This window comes from Dromaius novaehollandiae, chromosome 7 (assembly GCF_036370855.1).
Source record: "Dromaius novaehollandiae isolate bDroNov1 chromosome 7, bDroNov1.hap1, whole genome shotgun sequence".
In the NCBI taxonomy this organism is placed as follows: Eukaryota; Metazoa; Chordata; class Aves; order Casuariiformes; family Dromaiidae; genus Dromaius; species Dromaius novaehollandiae.
Window position 1 is genome coordinate 23860579 of NC_088104.1, and position 18683 is coordinate 23879261.

Consider the following 18683-nt stretch of genomic DNA (forward strand, 5'->3'; position numbering starts at 1 on the left):
CACCAGAAGTCAAAAATTGATTTAGTGTCAATACACATGAACACTCATATTATCTTTGAATATTTATTAACTTATGTATGCAAACAGTGGGTTGTAGCTGCTATTAAACTAATTCACCTGCTTTCCTGGATCTTTCAGATTCCCTTCAAATTTGTAGCAACATGATTAATATGATATCATCTGAAAATGCACCTACGTCGTTGCTCACTGCTTCTTCACAGTGGCAATAGGCAAGGTTCCTTTGGCTAACATGAGGGGTACAAAGCTTTGTCATGCAGATATTAGGTTTAATATTCTTGACGCAATACATTATACTTAGAAGAATAACCTAAATTTTCAGGCCTTTGGATGAGTGCTCCTTTGTAACTGTGAGACTTTGAGGCTGTCTGTTGTTTTAAAATAATAAAAATATTAAAGAGATTCCTGCTTTAAATTGTTGTAATCCCAGACAAAACCTACAGACTCTTCAGCTGAGTTTTCCCTTTAAGCTGTATTTCTAGTTTATACAAATTCATTTAAATTCTGTTGAACAGATGCAAGTATAACAAACTGAGATTGGGAGGCACTTCAAGGTGATAATCTGCAGATATGGTCTTGATTTAAATGGGACAACATCAGAACATATGGAGTAAATTTAATTGTCCTACCTTGACTGCATACAATGAGAGTGCAGAGATTTCCTTATTTTTTTTGTATTTGCTTCCCAGGAGGTTTGGATTGTAGCTTCTGTCACTTCAGAGTTCTGCTTGAAAGAAGGTAAGAACATTTTTCCCTAAGGAAAAAGCAAAAGCAGGTGTATCATAAACCTGCTTGCACTGTTGCAAACACATGTGCATAGCACATATAAACTACAACAAATGAAACATTCCATCTTTGTAATAAATTGAAATACACTGCACACATAAGGATGAAAGATAAAGCCTATAATATTCCACTAAGAGCCGAAAGTACGGTACTACTTGGGAGAAATAGCCTTTGAAGATGGGTCTTGCAATCTCAAATCCCTACCACAGTTTGTTTGCCCAGGTCTCACCCTATTTTTGTGACAGATCAGTCCCCCTTTTCCTCTCACCTCCTCTGTTCCATTTCACTGGTTCCTAGGCCCAGTGTCCTCCCCTGTTGCACTGTCCCCCTTTACACATCTGCTCCCTGTGTTGCCCATGGCATCCTGTTCCTAATTTCCCTGTTCAGTTCTGCATCTCATTCTCTTTGCTTTGTTGGTCTGTCCAAAAAACCAAACGTCTAGTCTTTGTTCCAAACGGAGAAAAGCTATTTAAAAAGTGACCTGTATTACTAACAATTAAAATATTTTAACTTTTATATAATGTGTACATACGGTTTCTTCCCAAGGCTGTTTAACCACTCATTGCAAAGGAAATGTCTACTATTATCACTGCTTTTACACATACCATATCTTAACATATATTGGGTTTAAAATAATAAAAAATGGCCAATACCACTTTATTGATTGAGCATCTATACAATTCATTGCATTCACACAGAAAGAAAAAGCAATCTGTTCCATCCAAAAGGAAATAAAAATGCCTTGTTTCCATCCTACAAACAACCTAGCCAGCAATCTTTACTGCAAATGTTTGTGCATATAGTGGAAACTGCTTAACTGTCCATTGTGCATAGGAAAAGAGGGAAATGAGAGCTCTGTCAGCATATCACAGAGTGCACCACAGCAGTAGATAAAGATCACACCACAAATCAAAATAAAGTAGCAAAATCTATGTTGAGTGATTTCTGCTGGTGCTTAATACATATTTCAGGATGGTTTATTCTATATTTTTATTTGTTATTAAACAGGAGCATCTGCAGATTAGCCAAGTCACATTCAAAAAACAAAATACAAATACAGTGGTTTCTAAGACAACGGGAAACTTTTCCCTTGTGTCACTGGAGTTCCTGCTTTCTCCCTGTTTGCCCTATATTTTGTTTGTCCTCTTGAGAGTCAATGGATTTGCAGGTATTTCACAAGTACCCACCTTGGTTTTGCTAGAACAAACATTTTTACATGAGTTATTGACTAGAAACTTCAGAATTAGTATAAGAAAGAAGGTTGGTCACTTTGTTTACTGTAAAACTATCTTTTGTACATGCTTAAAAACTCCATGAGATAGATGAATCCTTCATCTGAACCAGTAACACCATTCTCATGTATCTCTATACATAAATGCAATGCAATAACTGTGGACATGGGCAAGAAGTACACACTATTGATAAAAGCAAGCCAAAGCCAGTGAAGACAAAACTCAATTCTAACATGATTATTTTTCTGCAATTGCTATTTTTAATCACAAGTCTGCTTTACGAGCATAGGAAGTCATGCTGAAACAAAAAACCTGTTTCTTGCTTCCATTCAAGAGCCCAGGCATATACCTGATAAAAAAGTAATTGCACATTTCATAAATAAAACTTAACATTCTTTTTCTAAACCTGGCATGTTTTGCTTGTAATACCCTAATTTTTCTTTTCACATAAATTAATAAACAATAAGCCATTTTAAAAATTGCATTTCCAATATAATTGTCTGAAGTGCTTTTCTTTCTCTTATTTCAATAATTCTACTGGCCTTTCTTTTGGCAATATTATAGCACTGGTTTTCCCAAGTAGCATGGATTATTTAGAAATATTTTAAAAAACATACCCTTGATGAAGCTTTTTGAAAAAATGAAATTTCACAAAGCTAAAAAGATAGAAAATCCTATCCAGTTTCAAGTTCTTACTGGGAAAGAAAATGTGTCTTCTTCTATTTCCCCTTTTATCAACTTCACGACAGTTCAGACTAGTTACAATTCACTTTACAGTGGATACTCTACAGTCCTACAAATAGTAGCTGATCTTATACTTCTAAAAGGGGCACCATTCAGAAAACACTTAAGCTGCAAGGTGTGGAATAGAGAGAGCCAATTTTGCTCAAGGCCGTAAGAGAACTGGTTTTTTCTGATGTCACATTTTTGTTTAATCAACATAACATATGAAAATCCTGCCAGAATCAACATATCAGTGTGAGAGTCAAAGCAAACAGGATTTTATTTTATTATGGAAAATCTACATCACACACATGGATAAGATTTTACAGTACTCCAGAGCTTACCACCACCAACTCCTGGCAAAATTATACAGCTGAAAATGCTTTGTATTAGACTCAGAGCTATGCATACCAAAAAGCACACTTAACAGCACAGGGTAGCAACTTCCTTAAAATATAAGCAGATATTTATTTACATTTCCCCTGCAGACTCTACAGTGTCCTAAAACTTACGGCTTGAAAGAACACTGTTGTATTTTAACCTTTAATCTGATTTATACCACAAAGCTTCCTAAGCCATTTAATTCATAAAACAGTATCTTACTCTAGTGGAAATTTAGAAAATACAAGAAACACAGGATTAGATCCTACCTTCAAGGACCTCTTATTGCACCTGAATTCATGAAAGGTATTTGATATTATGGAAAATAAGCAGGTCCTTCATTCTGTCAAAGGTGATGAAGATACTTAGGCATTCAAATACTGATTTTTTTTCCTTCTAGAAGACAACCAGTTATACTTAGCTTAGTAGCTAACAATTGGCAAAAAAAATGGGTTGTCAATTGTGACATGCTTACCCTTCAGATTAACAGAAAACAGATTCTGAGATTGTCACTATATTAATGACCCTCAAAACTGCATGCTCTAAATTGTATGTGTTCTATATCCTTATTAAGGTAACAGACACCTGTTTCTTGTCCTCTCTTCCTTGTGGTTAAGTGATTGTAAAATTAGACTTAAATAAGCAGATAGGGCATGTTTTAATACTAGCTCAACTGTGTCAGTATTATGGTCTACCTCTGAAAACAATGTTTGCATTTTGGTTTTCTCTTTAAAAGCACTTCAAGTATTAGTGCATTCTTGTCTTTTTACTGTCTCTCCATAGCATCAATAGAAGATCATGGTGTCTCGTTTCTAAAACTCAAGACCTGAGAAACCCACTTCTCTCTGTAAACACCAAAAATATCTCAGCCACCATGTATACAGCCATTTTAGTGTTGATTACGCTATCCCATAATAATCCTAATAAGTACACTGGATTACCCTTTTTGATCCTCCCTCTAATGTCTCTGATATGTATCATAAAAATAATATTTCTATTCATCCAGGCAAATAGTGAACCATTTGGTTTAGGCACTGTTTTGGCATTTTGGTGATCCTTTCCTACATGATATGATGCTCAACTAGCAACTTAGGGTACTTTAAACATAATGTATGTGTTAGCTGTTACATACACTTGAGTTTGGCACGTTTGTTATGAGCACTTAGATGGAAAGTGGAGACTTCAGAGAAATAAGCCAGTCACAGTGGAGGATGGCAATCACTGACTAATCTGGTACCTATGAACCGCATATTATTTCATACTAACTGCATAAGGTATATAAGTTTCATGCAAATCAAAGAGATTCTGTCAGAACCTTCCTTCTGATGAATGTTCGAGGTAATGATTCATTGTTTATGCACCAAGAAATTTCCTCCAACAGAGGAAATACAGTTGCAAGATACAGTGGTTAAAGGAGACATGACTCAGAAATTAAGACAGCAGGCCTTGTAGTGACAGTGAGAACAGATATTCTCATTCTCTAAACCTCTGAAAGAATTCTACCCAGTCCAATACCTTTTAACACATTGTGAATTTCAACAGGAACTGGATACATGTTCATATTTACTGAGTATTCACATTCAATGAAGTAAAATAGTTCAAAGTCACAGTTATGAGTAGATTAATGCATATCCCTTTACTATATATAAAGCAGAAGTCAGGCAATTTTTTCCAGATCATTTTCAAATATATACATTTACAAAACATCAAGGAAGGGTTTTCAGTTCAATATTTTTCTCCTTTTCAGTGGCTAATACAAGATTTATAGGGAATATATGTACTCAAATTTGCTTCAGTTTCTGGAGTTTATGGTATATTTAGCCATAAGGGTGCCTTTTGGTTGTTTCTTCAGGATTACTCAGAGATAGCAGCAATGGTTTTTGGAACTTGCTCTGTATCCAGACTCGCTGCATTTTGACTTTTTTCTTCCTGTTGACTTGTAATCGCCGATCAACTAAATTCTGTACTTCAGTTAATCCAGCCAAGTTGAACATGTTCCATACCTCATCTGTTTTCTCATACGAAGAATTATTATAATTAAAAAAAGACATTTGTAGAATGTAGTAATTAACAACGTGCAGTTCATTCAAAATGGAACTAACTTTATTTTGCTATTTGAAAGATCATGGAAACTGCCTGTAAAAAGTCTTCTGTTAAGAAATCTATTTTCCCAGTTTTCAATTTATATTACAGAAGAAATGTCATGCTGAGACCCAAAGCACATAGGTTACTATTTATGGCATTCGTAGATCCCCTTTCTTAGAGGATTCAAATATGCTAGAGCTGAGGAAAACAAATACACACCACTTGGTCACTCTTTCCATAATATTGATTTAAAGCTATTTCATCTGCAAATCCACACATCTATGACAATGTCATTATCTCCTTGACAGTCACAACTGAACAACTTTTTCTGAGCTTCTTTTTCATGAGTAAGCACAGAACAGAACTTCAAAAACTGAGAAGGCTCTTGGAATTCAAGCAATTTCCCAAACATGTCCTAGATCCTCTTTCTCACCTCTAAAATTACCCCAGCTGAGAGAAATCCTGATCCATCTCCATTATTTACAGTCTAGGCTGTAGAGAAAAAAAGTAGTGCAATGTTCACTTTTACAATTTCCAGCTGCTGGGCTGTAGTGGGTCAGACTAAGCTGACTGCCAGGTGAATGGAAGAGAAAAGGGCAATAGTCATCCATAGTCAAGAATTTCAGCTTAGCTACTGGAGAAAGAGCAGCCATATAGCCAGGACTCACCAACCTGGCAGAACAAAATATCAGAGCCTGCACAGCTGCCAATTATTTTTCCAGGCATGTTTATCTGAATTTTAAGAATACATCAAGTACATCTTTAGATAACAGTATTTGAGAATCTCACTAGATAGAGGATGCTTAAACAAAGAGAAATTCCAGCAATAGCTGCAAGCAATCTTGTAGATCTCTCGATCCAACAAGCAGAGGTAAGACTTTTCCTGGAGTGTGTCATTAATAACAACCAAGAAAAAGTTATTAACAAGAAGCTTTTTATAGGTTCAATTTGGGTCTCATGGCCTCCTTAATCAGGAAATAGCAACATGCAAGACAGAACTGTACCTCGTGAACCTGAAGATAAACAAAATTCAGTCCAAACCATTTAACACTAATCCAGATTTGGTGTTGCTTACTGGGGGGGGGGGGGGGAAGGAACCAAATACAGATTTATCTCCTGGAAAAATGATTTATTCTATCTGTGAATTTAGAACCAAACTAGACATATTTTACTGGTCAGACAGATTTTGTGCTCTCTTTGTGACTCTGTTACTATAATTTTCTAAGCTCACAGATTTGATGCAATGATGTTGCTATAAAGAAAATGTGTCTTGCCAGATAGAGGGAGACACAAAGTGGCTAAATAAAAATAACTTTTTTATAGTAACTCCAGCTTCTGTAATAACATGGCCAGGTCAAAAAAAATCTGTGGTCTGAAAAGGGAAATATTCTTTCACAAAAGCTAGCTTTGAGCTTTTTAAAAGCAGAGAATGAAAAAAAGAAAAGGCTTTAAAATTCTGTTTTAAGATGAGCTTTTGTAACCCAAATCATCTTGAGAGACACTCAACACCTCCTATAAAACTAAACCATTTCATACCTTTGGTAAAGAAATAAACTCTGGTGCCATCTCCTCGTACATAAAAATTTTCTGACAAGCAATGACCTAGGAAATTAAAACAGTAAAGAGAAAAAACACGTCATTGCTTTCAAAGAGAGTTTAAAATAAACAGTAAAATACAAAAACATTCAGTAGTTACCTTTTTTAAAACGAAGTTGAGATGTATCATATCTTCCATAGTCTCGAAATAACAACATTCCTCCAGGTTTCAGTAGTTTAGCCAATCCATTTACAACCCTTTGCATCCTGAGAAAATAGATGGAAACCTTGTGAAATTTCCAAAGAAAAACTTTTTTTTTTCCCTAGACGCTTGGAATATACACAGATTTCTGAAACTAAAGTGAGAAGATGTGTCTATGTTTACTATGGAAAGGCCAGACACTGGCAAACAGGAAGAACTCTTTACAAATAAAGTCTAGGACAAAAATTTGTAAGGAACTGTTATTACAGAATACAAACTGGAAAGAAAAAAGGAGTCCTTTTCCTTCTCTTAAATAGAATCTCAAAGATGGATTAAAACACAGTTTTTGAGTATATGGGTCATATGAGCCAGGCAGATATATGATAGACAATGAATGAACAGTTAGCTATGTTCACTGGTGAGCTAGGTTGAGCTCTCACTCTGTACCCAGCAAAATCAAGGGCTTGGAAGGCAGACAAAAAAAACTTATCTAACTTCTTTACAGAAGTAATTATCACGCACACAAAGTCAGCACCTGAATACCTAACTGCGGAGAATGGCAAGAGGAGTCTGGTACCTGACGAAAGGAATCTAAATGGTAGAAATTAATCTGGAGATGTTGGCAGTTAGGGGAGGAAAGTCTACATCCTCCAAAATACTGACAAGTTCGTGCACCTTTATCATATCTAACATCACCTCTTCCCTATCAAGACCACACCAGCCAGCCATACGTATTCTAGAAATAAGTATCATACTCCATACTCTTTCCCCTTCTCTAGCCCAGCACATCTTCCTTCTCACTATTTAGGCTTACCTTGGAGCTTCTCATAGATACATTTGCATTATTCTGCAAAGTACCTTACTAATCAATAATGCTCAACTCTTTCAGGACAACATATGGAACTCAGGGTCTTCACATTCACAAAAGACCAAAAAAGGCCATATGCACCTGGCAGGCAGCAAGGTAAAAGAGACTGCAAGCCTAATTCAACCCTTCCTCCCTCAGGGAAGTGGAGGGGCAGTGTGGGAGATGTGGAACCAGAGGAAGGGTAATTTAATGGATAGGAAAGGCAGGATGCTGTATCTGAAAAGAACTAGAGAAAAGAAAGTCCTCCTTAAATATGCAAGATCAGCATACCATTACTGCATAACAAGACAATATCCTTACACCGCCCCTGCAACTTGGTCAGCTTTCTCCCATTTGGTCCTCATCTAACAGCAGCGCAGACATCCTATCTTGACTTTTAAGGGGCTGAATTAGGAGATAATTCAGCAGAAAATAATAGCATACCTCAAAAAAAAAAAAAAAAAAAAAAAAAGGAGCATACACTTTTTGAGCATGGGATTTCCTTAGAGGAAGCCAAGTGCTTCAAAAGTTCTTGTTTTTCATGCATGATATTGGAAACAAAATAGAAAAACATAGCTCCACACAAGAATAAGGAACTGCTCAAGAAAGGTAGTTACGCATAGAACTACACACTTTGCCTACATAAACATAAGCTTTGTGCACAGAAAAATGTACATGCATAGAAAGAGAAAGTGCTGTGAGAAATCTGATTTTTTAGGACTAGACCACACTAATCACATAGCATGAGGAAAGTTTAGCATCTTTCAGATTCTGAGACCAACTTTAAGAGGAACTGCTGGCAGAACACAAGTGTGTTACCTTTTAGATACAAGAGTAGCAATTGTCAAAAATCAAACACAAGAGCCCAAAGAGAAACCACTAGGTAACAATGGTACTGCATACAACTGTGTATCTCTCATGCATGTTTTCCAGGTCTCCTAAGTACATGTATCTGAAGTTCTGCACCATCACTTGGTTTTCTTTTCCAAATCTCCCTCATTTCAAAATTTTGATATTTGTATCCTTAGCAACAAGGGGCTGGATTACATCTGTCTTTATACAGTCATTTTAATTCTAGAAGATGAGTGTAATGACCCACAAACCTTTGGAAACTGGATTTTATCACACAAATAATTAAACTGGTATCTTTACGTACATATATACATATTTGCAAAAACATCCATGTCAGCTTTTGGCTGCTAACATAGGGAGAAAAACACACAAACACATTTATTCTCAAATGATTACCAGAAAAAGACCCACAGAAGTTTTGACAGAATATCTGATTACTGCTTCTACAGGCAAAGCGATTCAATGAATGTCTCTATTGTCCAATTTCCTCCTGGCTGCATCACTGCAGTTACAGAGATCTGAAATCTACTGCTTGAATTGTTTTTGAAATCTGGACCCAGGCACTGCATGACTCATACGCTCATCTCTGAACAAACAGGAAGGAGTAATATCCTATATGGGAAAGATTTTTCTGTAAAGCTAATCATTAATAACTTAGGCAGGCAGGCAGGGAAACAGGCCTCAGATTTAGGCAAATATTGTTCTATTTGCCAAGCCCATTTTAATGACATTCTTAAAGCAATATATGTCCTATCACACATAGAGCATGCATTTCCCTTCATATGGTCTAGCTAAAGAGTCAAGTAGTTTAACTTACATGCGCTCTTTTGCACTTTTCCCCTTAAAAAGTGTATTTTCAAAACTAGCCAGCTTTAACAGTCATGAAGTTTGGTTCATTAGACATTGAGAGGCATTAGTAATAAGGCTAATAGCTTTCAACATAATACCATGCATGCAAATTAGATTAAATTTTCCTAATCCAAACAAGCTACACAATTCTGAATGTGTTTTGGATTAGGAGGCCAGCCTGTATGCATCTGCGTGTGGCTAAATCAGCAACCTAATCTTTATCAATATATTGTAAGATGTTAAATCAAGACTGTTTGCTTTTGATCACTAAGAATAATTTCCTTTTGAAAGACTAGCAGTCTGTTTCTGAATTTGTAATTTTCTTGAAGCACTGTCAGTTTTAATAGGGATGTATTTTGTTAGAAACTCATTTTATTTTGATGGAGACAGGAGGCTCACTAATGAAGTAGTCTGACCAGCTTCTCTTTCTAAGCCTGAAAATGGGAAACAGCACTTAAAATACCTTGTTTTATATATATCATAGCTTACTAAATAATAAATTAAAGATTCATCATCTTCCTTTGATATTCTTGAAAACCTCTAGTGATAAAAGAGATTTAACCCATTTGCTTTGCCCTTTAGTCTTCATTTACCTGTCAGGATGAATAGCAGAGAGCACAAAGACAAGGAGAATGACATCCAGGATCTCATCAGGAAAAGGATAGGGTAAAGCATCATCACACACATCATGAACAAAGGCAAAACACCAGGCTGAATTGTAGGACGAATGTGACTGTCAGGAAAAAGATGAAAAGAGGCACAGAGAGAACAGTAGTAGTTAATACGTTTACTATGACTCAAGAAACTTTTTTCTTCAATTATTCAGTATTGTAAAACATTTCATATAAAAGCCTATTCTGTCTGGTATCTTGCTCAAGCTGAGAAGCAAGCTCACTGATGGTATTCATTCCTCTCTTGTACAGAGTAAGACTTTGTTCTTTGGAATACTGAAAACTTCAGTTAAAAGTTGTCAAAGCCATCATGTTCTTTTTCATGAAGATGGCTTCCTGGCAGCCTCCTGAATTACAGGCTTATAAGGTACTCTAAAGTGAGCATATGAATTACCTTTACCAGCTCCACTGCTCCTGAAGCAAAATCACAACAGTATAGAAAGGTACCAGGTGTATTGCTAGGAAAACAAAACCAAACATCAGTTAAAGAATTATTACTGTAAAAGATGAAAGTCTGCATCACTGGTCTTGGAAGTACACACGGCCCTTTGGGGTTCTCTGCAGGTTTGATGAAGCATGCCTTATTGATGTCTAGCACATGGAAAGCCACATAGCTTGTAATGAACCAACAGGGCAGACAGATTTGTAAGAATACCAACAGGCAGTTAGTATAAAAAGAAGAATTATAGCCTTGTCAGGGAGGAGGTAGAAAGGAAAAGAAGGAAGGTCACAAAGGGCTGTCAGGATTGATGGCAATGTCCTAGTGCCGTATTACACAAATACAAATGAATAGGTCACATTTTCTTACAGAAGCATGGAACTAAGTCTCTATCATTAGCCCATGTAAGCAGGCTAATTAGCAATATATATTTATTTTTTTCAGGGCTGCAAAAGTCATATACAGTTCTGAAGAGGTTTGGGTTCCCAAGTGCAACCTGCTATGCTTTTGATTAGATTAAGCAGTATGGGTTGTTTCCCTCCACTATCCTCTCTGTTTTATAATCAAGATGAATACAAGTGTCCTGTAGCACTGTTTTCTCTTCCTTCCATTCACAACTAAGCCACCTGCAAATTTCCTTGTACTGTGCATCAGATACTAGTAACTGTGGAGAAGTTTTTCTCCCTCCTGAAAACCCATCTAGAAGAGAGTGAGCAAAGCCCTCAAGACCCAACTGAGGGACAACCTCATGATTCAACTCCTGACCAGATACTCTCCTAAAATATTGGAGATTTCAGATAGAGGGTTCTTTTAGAAAGGAAACTGGAGAAATATGGCAGTGCCTATATCACAGTATCCATAGCTGAGTAAGTGACCTGTCTCTGAGGGCTCATCAGGTTGTGGACCAAAATTTATTCCCATCTTTACGGATGGACAAAAATTTCATGAGGTATCTGACCACAATGAGGGTCTGTAAGCTTAGATCTTCACCAGGATGAGGACAAGCAGCTAGGCTTTGGACCCATTCAGCCTCTTGGGAAAGGTCAAGCTATTTACCCTGACTGACTTGTTAGGGTATAGGTTCATTTTTTTTTAAAGCAGAATAGGAGCTCTGTGGAAGGTCAGTTTAAAACAAAGACACATCTTGATCTGGATGGTTATTTCATGATGCTTTGTATTAAAAAGCAGTGACTTAATTTTTATGGGGAGGGTGGTGGTGGGGGGGTAAAATTATGTTACAAACCTAAGTGGAAGGTTTTTGTAGCCACAGTATAACCATACTTTACTCTGGCTTCTTTTTGTGTGCATACTAAAGGCAATTTTTATGTTACTAAATACAGAGTAGAAACAACCATGCTATAAAGCTATTTAAGAGGTAAGAGATGCTTCCATCAGCTCATATACAAGACAAATGTGTGAGCTGTTCAATGCAATGATCTGATCATGTGAAGGATTTGCATAAAAATAGAGATCTCAAGGAAAAATACCAAATGAATGGATCCTTAATTATCAAAAATGCTAACCTATGACTAATGACTCCTGTGAGGAAAACACAAAAGTTTGTCTCATCTTTTTCAATAGAGACACTTAGGATCCTTCCCCTAAGTAGCGTTATTTCTCAAACTTTTCATGTGACACAGGGTTCCCCTTTCCTTATATGTATCTGAACAAAAGCATCTGTTTTGGGATGAAGATGCATTGCTAACATTGTAATAAGTTTCATGTGTGACCCTGGCACACCACTTGAATCCTCCTAGTCTCTGTTTCCATATCCACAAAACGGAGTACTTTCACATAGTGGTGATGCTAGTAATCAGAATTGTTTTATAGAAATAGTAAGAACTGTGCTGTATACAATCTCTTGGAGGCATGTACATAAAAAAATCTATTCTAACCTCCCTTGATACATACATAACCTTTCCAATAAAACCTGCCTGCCTACTACAGAGGACATGCTGTCATAACACCTTTTTCTAAAAACGGAAGCTAAGTGGATTAGGCATCTCAGGGAATTAAGTAATGCAATATAGGACTTGTGCTTTCCTTGGCACTAAAACCTGAAGCAATATGACAAAGTGTACTAGCCAAATTCAGAATAATACAACTTCTTGCCAGTAGATCATGTGCCATTATTTACTGTCTTTGATTTTGGCCCTTTGAAAAGATAACGTCTGGTAGCTGTATGGAGACATACGAGACAAGGGATGAAGAAATTTAGCCTGCCTGAGACTAACTACAAAAAGTCAGTCTGAATGCATCTGAAAACAAACCTACCTCCTTGTCAGCACACATGGTCCCCTCAAGACTAGAACTGAATAGTGTAAGGAATATATCGTAATGGCACTAGCCACATTTTTTGCAGTCTGGAAACAATCAGAAATTCAAGGCTCTAAAGAAGTCCAGGCAATGCTTCTTGCAGCACTGGTTTAGCACGAAGATTTGAAGAAAATACAGAAGATGAGAATGCAACTTTCGTATTTGAATATCTGGCACTACATACCATAGAACTTTCAAAATAGGAAAGACACTATTTCCAGCACCACAACCAACCTAGAATCGAGAGAGAAACAAGAAGTTAAAATAAATAAGTGAATAAAACCTCGTACTTTAGAATTTTTGTTTTAAATTAGTTGGTAGGCAGGACCCGTAAGACTTGAAGGTATTTTGGACAGAAAAGGAATAAATTGCTTACACAAAAACTCTCATATCACTTCTCCTATGACCAGGTTTCTCCTCAATATCTTTCCAATGCTAAGAAAGAACACAACCCTCAGAAACAACTGCATAGGAAAATGCAATAGTCTTGTGCAATTTCACCATTTGGCAAGAATGTGTTGACTATGGAGAACAAAGCATTTTAAGAGAGAATTTTCTTTAGGAAATTAGAAACCCAATTTCAAGTGACTTTCAATGGAATCTGGCCATCTAGTCCAAGATCCTAATTTAGGAGAAACTTTCAAGGAGAAACAAAGCCCAGATCCTAGGTTCTTCTGAAAGGTATTGCCTTAAGTGAACGTAGTACTTTAAGTTCTGAATGTTTACTTTCTTGATAGTTATTAAGCACCTTTATCCATACTTTTGAGCAATTATGTGGAATTGTAAATCATGGGTGGAATGTTTGCAGTGCGTTACCTCTAATATTCTGTAAGCAGCACCACTACCAGGGAAGGATTCTAGCTTGCCAAGTTGTTCTCTACAGTTTTTACCCTGAGGACTGTCAGTTATAGATTTTGCTTGCTTTTTGTTATATATTTGTCCTTGTACAGAAGAAGAGTCTTCCCCATAATTATTCTTCCAGTAATCTTTTCCTTCCTCAAACATTCCAGGAAAATCCTGGTGAGGAAAACTGCTGGTACTATTTATTTTTATGGGTTCTGAAGATTTTTCCTCTGTTTTCAACTGTTCTCTCTTTTTTTCTGGAAGAATTTCAGGGAACTCCAGAAACAGCCAATTGCGATCCTTGAAAAAGTTATTTTTATGAGTCTTATAAAATTCATTCCAGTATTTGCTGGCTTCTCTCTCATATTTATCTGAAATAAAAACAAAACAAAAACAAAAAATGGGTGAATTTGAGCTTAACTGCACAATAACATAAAACAACACAGAATTAGGACCCCAAAGCTACAGTTTAAGAAATGTGCTTCCCATATTGTGCACCTTTAAATAAAAACACACAGATTCTGGGTCTCAACCTGGTTTCACAAAAAAACCCAGGAGAGTTTAATTAGATTTTATCTCACTTAGGATGGGACAGACAGACTTCCTGTATCATCAATTTTATTTGCATACAGTGACATAATAGGGCAGCATCACTAAAATATGCAGTCATGAGCTTCTTGGACAATTTTTCACATCCCAAATTATAAAACCAATGCATCTTTTCAATTAAATATTTTCCATGCTTTTTCCTATTTTAGAAATAGTGAACTGAAATTAATTCCATGATTTATGAAATTCTGAACAATTGAAAATTTATTGGCAGTGACACTCACCTCTCTAGAAAACATCAGTTAGAAATCCAGTTCCATGAACTCATCAATGCTATTGCATAGCCAATAGAAAAAAAATTCACTCATACCCATTCAACAACACAGTTTTGACAGAAACTAACAACACATCCAGGAGCAACAGAATGGCTTTCTTACTTTGAAAACACTTCAAGAAGTTTGACAATAGACCTTTGTGTAACTTTTAATTCATAAAACATACTCCTATGGGATCAAAGAACAGCACTGGGAAGGACTTGACCAAGTCAGAGAATTCACATCCCTTTCACATAGAAGTTTTAGTTTGTTCTTAAACACCTCCACTGATAAAGATTGGACAACATCCTTCAGTAACGTATTCCAGTCCTTCACCATCTATACAGTTAGAAACTTTTTCCACTACCCAACCTGAAATTTCTTCATTGCAATTCAGTTCCAGTACTTCTTGTCCCGTTAACAAAGCAGACACAGAACAGATTAATCCCTCCTCTTTGCAAATGCTATTTATTTGAAGTCTTTTGCTATGTTTCCTCTAAACGATCTCTTTTCTAGATTTTCTAAGTCTTTTTTCCCCACAGAAGTCATGATTTTCAGACCTCTGATCATTTTAATTTTTTCTTCTCTAAACTCCAATTGATCTACTTTTTTTTTGGTGCTGTACTCCAGGAAAAGACATTACCAACACAGAGCAAGAGAAGTATTTTATGAGTCTTACAGGCTGTAATCCTATTTATACATCTCAGCTTGCCATTTTGCAACAGCATGACACTGCTGATTCAGCTGGTGATTCACCACAACCCTCATATCTTCTTCTGCAAAATTACTACCTAACCAATTGTTCCAGAACCAGTATTTTTTTTCAGGAGATTATTCCTAAGCAAAGTATTCTGCACTTACCTTCAGCAAATTTAACTTGATTTCTTTCAGATCCTTATTCCAATTTGCCAGGATCTTTCTCAGTTCTAATCCTCTTTCACCATACTTGAAACACCTCATCACTTGTTATCACCTGCAAGTTTCCCATTCTTGAAATCACTAATGAAAACACCAAGCAGCACTGGATGCAGAATAAAATGGTGCTCTGCCCAGTAAAACCTTCCATTCTGAAAGGAACTCTCTAAGCGTTCATTCACCCAGAAGTAGTTTAATTTGATCCTTCTCATCTAACATGCTTATGAGATGTCAAGTAAAACACAGTTGAAAGCCTAATTAAGGACAAGTTTTAGGACATCTCCTGTTTTTTCCTTATCTCCAGGGCTCCCAACCTTCTCCAAGAATGAAATTAGCCTGATTTTATATCACTTATTCTTGAAAAATATGTTAGCCAGTACTCATCTCCTTTGTTCTTCCAAATCCAGTGTCTGCAAGCACTTGATTTTTTCTTCCAGTGTTTTTCCAGGAATTAAAACTGTAATTCTCCGACTCTTCTCTCCCTGCCTCCTTTTTTAAAAAGGTAAATAGTCTCTTTCCTGCTTTTCTGGTCATCCATATACTCTATGGATGTGCTTTGTAACCTGTTCTTTCTCAGTACTAGAGCAAGTAGTCTTCTTATTAGTACTAACTGTGCTAGCCACTAGCCTGCAGCTAACCCCTTCAAAAGAAGGCCAATAAAAATATACAAATTTCAGCTTTTTCAACATCTCTTTTGTTGATGATTTTCCCTTTACATCTCTCCTGCTAAGTAGTGAACCAAATCTTTTTCTTGTTTTTCCCTCATTCCCAAAGCATTTACAAAACTGTTTCTTGTTACCCTTGACATCTCTTGCTAACTTTACATCATATAATGTATTATCTTTTGATTCTGTCCCTACCCACACTACCTGTTTATTTACTTTTTAAAATATAGTACTGAGTGCATATATGGTGCATTTCACCTATTATGTTTATTTAAATCTTAACATACTATTTCCTAAATTGTTAGAGCTTTTTGAAGATAAACAAGGCTGAGAATATTAGACACACATACAAGCACTGGGAAGTGGCAAGGAGGTGGCAGAATGCCTTGTCCTAAAAATCTGCATAATTTTTAAAATTTAATATTTAACACATCCAATTGTATTATTAAAGGACAAGACTCAGCCATGCTGAATAACTGTACAGAGTTGTTTTACAGCGTAAGTGCAGAGTTAATTGAGGTCATATATACCAGATTTCAATAGTCTTAAGTTGCACATTCATAGAGATTGCTCAGCTCAAAGATAAAAACAAACCTTCTATGCAAAAGATTCATAAATCACCACCACCCCTTGTTATAGTTACTATTTTTCTACAGGTTTGCTCAGAACCCTTGTATTTAAATTCCCAGCAAGTTTTCTTGATTTCAGAATATATTTAATAAAGTAATGACTAAAGTCAGCCTTTCAAATGGTATTAGTACGGTATTAAATTGGTTCAAGTGAAATGACACTGTACTTTCCACTCCTGCTCCACTGTGTAATAGCCACTCATGCAGTATTCCTATAAATTCTTTTTCCCACAGATGTTACGAAAACCATAATTATTGTATCAACTCTACTAACTGTTATTTTCTGAATTCATTAGAAGATAACGTTAAATATTACTTGCCAGTTCAACAACTCTGTACTCTTTACTTTATTTTGTTAATCTCTGAAAGTTTTCTAAAACAGAGTGGGCAGTCATCCTCTTGGCTTCTGGGGTTTGCTGGGGGAGAGGGGAGATTTGCTCATTTTATTTTAAAATAAAATAAAAGCCTGACTACTGAATCTTCTAAAGCATGTAAAATCACAGAACTAATGAATGTGTAAGCTTCTGAAACAAAAACAATCTTTTACTTGGTCTACTTGTTTTTTCTTCTTGCTAGAATCTGTTATGACATGTATTTGATACTACAGCCAGTGATCACGTCAGAGAAGAAACTGGACATGTTAGTAAGTGTATCAAATACATAAAAAATTAGTATCAGAAGTTCATTCAGTTTTACTTCTCCTGTTTTACTTCTCCTGTTTTACTGATGCTTACCAGAACTACTCTGTTTCAGTGATATCATAGTATTATGGAAATCTGTCTTTTCTTTTCCCCCTTTTTGTAATTTCAAAGGCCCCAAAATAACCTGCTCATTAGCTTTGGTCTAGTTCATTGTTAACACAAATAGACCAAAATGTACTTCCACTTGCAGAATGAAGCTGAAGCTTTTTGAAGGAACAATATCAGTAATGCTCACCTATTCAAGTTTTAAACAGAGAGGCATTCATGGGAAATGGCTTTGGATTCTTGTATTTCTTGGTAACAGACAAATGCCTGATTATTTCATTTCTAACAAGCATGAACTACGTTCTAATTGATTGTAGATGAAGAGTAAAAGGTTCCATGAGCCGCATGGATAAACAGCTTACTTTTCAACCATGAGCTCATTTTCAACTGTTTCATACGAGAACAATGAAAATATTAGATGTCAATTTTGAAAAACAAATATTGTCCTCCTGGATTTAGACAAAGAATGAAAGAGGCAAGAACAGAAAGGGGCAGGATGACAGGAAGGCCCAGAATAAGGTCAGTTTCAGCTTAGTATGCAGCGACCCCTTCCCATCAACTATCATCAAAAATGACTGCCTGTTCTCTGTACTAAAACACAAAAAAGTAGGCGTTGGAAAAAAGAGGCCTCAGTTCCAGAGCATTCAGAGTGATAAAGGGCACACAATCCAAGATACATTCACAGGTAATTCCAATACAGTCCAGCATGTGCCATAGTTGTATTAATTAAACTGAGCGTAGGGTCATAAAGACACTATCTAATATGGCAGCTTCAAGACACACTAAGTAAACTGACACCCAGGCCACACACAATAATTGCTTTCAGAATATCTATCTAACAACAGAACAAAATAAGAATCCAGTTTTCTATGCTACAATCAACTTAGTACTCTGGGTTTGGCATACAAAACTATCAAAAAGTTTGGTCTGGAGTTTAATTTGCCAGTTTGAACCTAAAGCTATCATTCTTCAGAAATGCAAAATACATTAAGTTTTCCTTCTAAAGACAGGCATGGAATAACTTAATCATTTATAGAGTAGACTCTGCATGATGCATGGGAACACCTTCCACGTGAAGTGAGCAC

General features: G+C 36.3%; 1 protein-coding gene across 9 annotated transcripts in view; it reads right to left on the reverse strand.

Moving 5' to 3' along the window:
- The window catches only part of METTL8 (methyltransferase 8, tRNA N3-cytidine), a 78848-nt gene that overhangs the window by 10775 nt on the left and 49390 nt on the right, over positions 1-18683 (reverse strand). For 5 of the 9 annotated variants that reach the window (XM_064514942.1, XM_064514941.1, XM_026093333.2 and 2 more), the window contains 7 exons: positions 13754-14151; positions 13122-13171; positions 10577-10640; positions 10105-10244; positions 6922-7028; positions 6762-6827; positions 3016-5148 (listed from right to left, as the gene is read on the reverse strand). In XM_064514942.1, coding sequence (XP_064371012.1) covers positions 4958-5148; positions 6762-6827; positions 6922-7028; positions 10105-10244; positions 10577-10640; positions 13122-13171; positions 13754-14151 — 1016 coding nt within the window. In that variant the 3' untranslated portion in view covers positions 3016-4957. The other 4 variants (XR_010389985.1, XR_010389984.1, XM_064514945.1 and 1 more) reach the window with 4 other exon arrangements.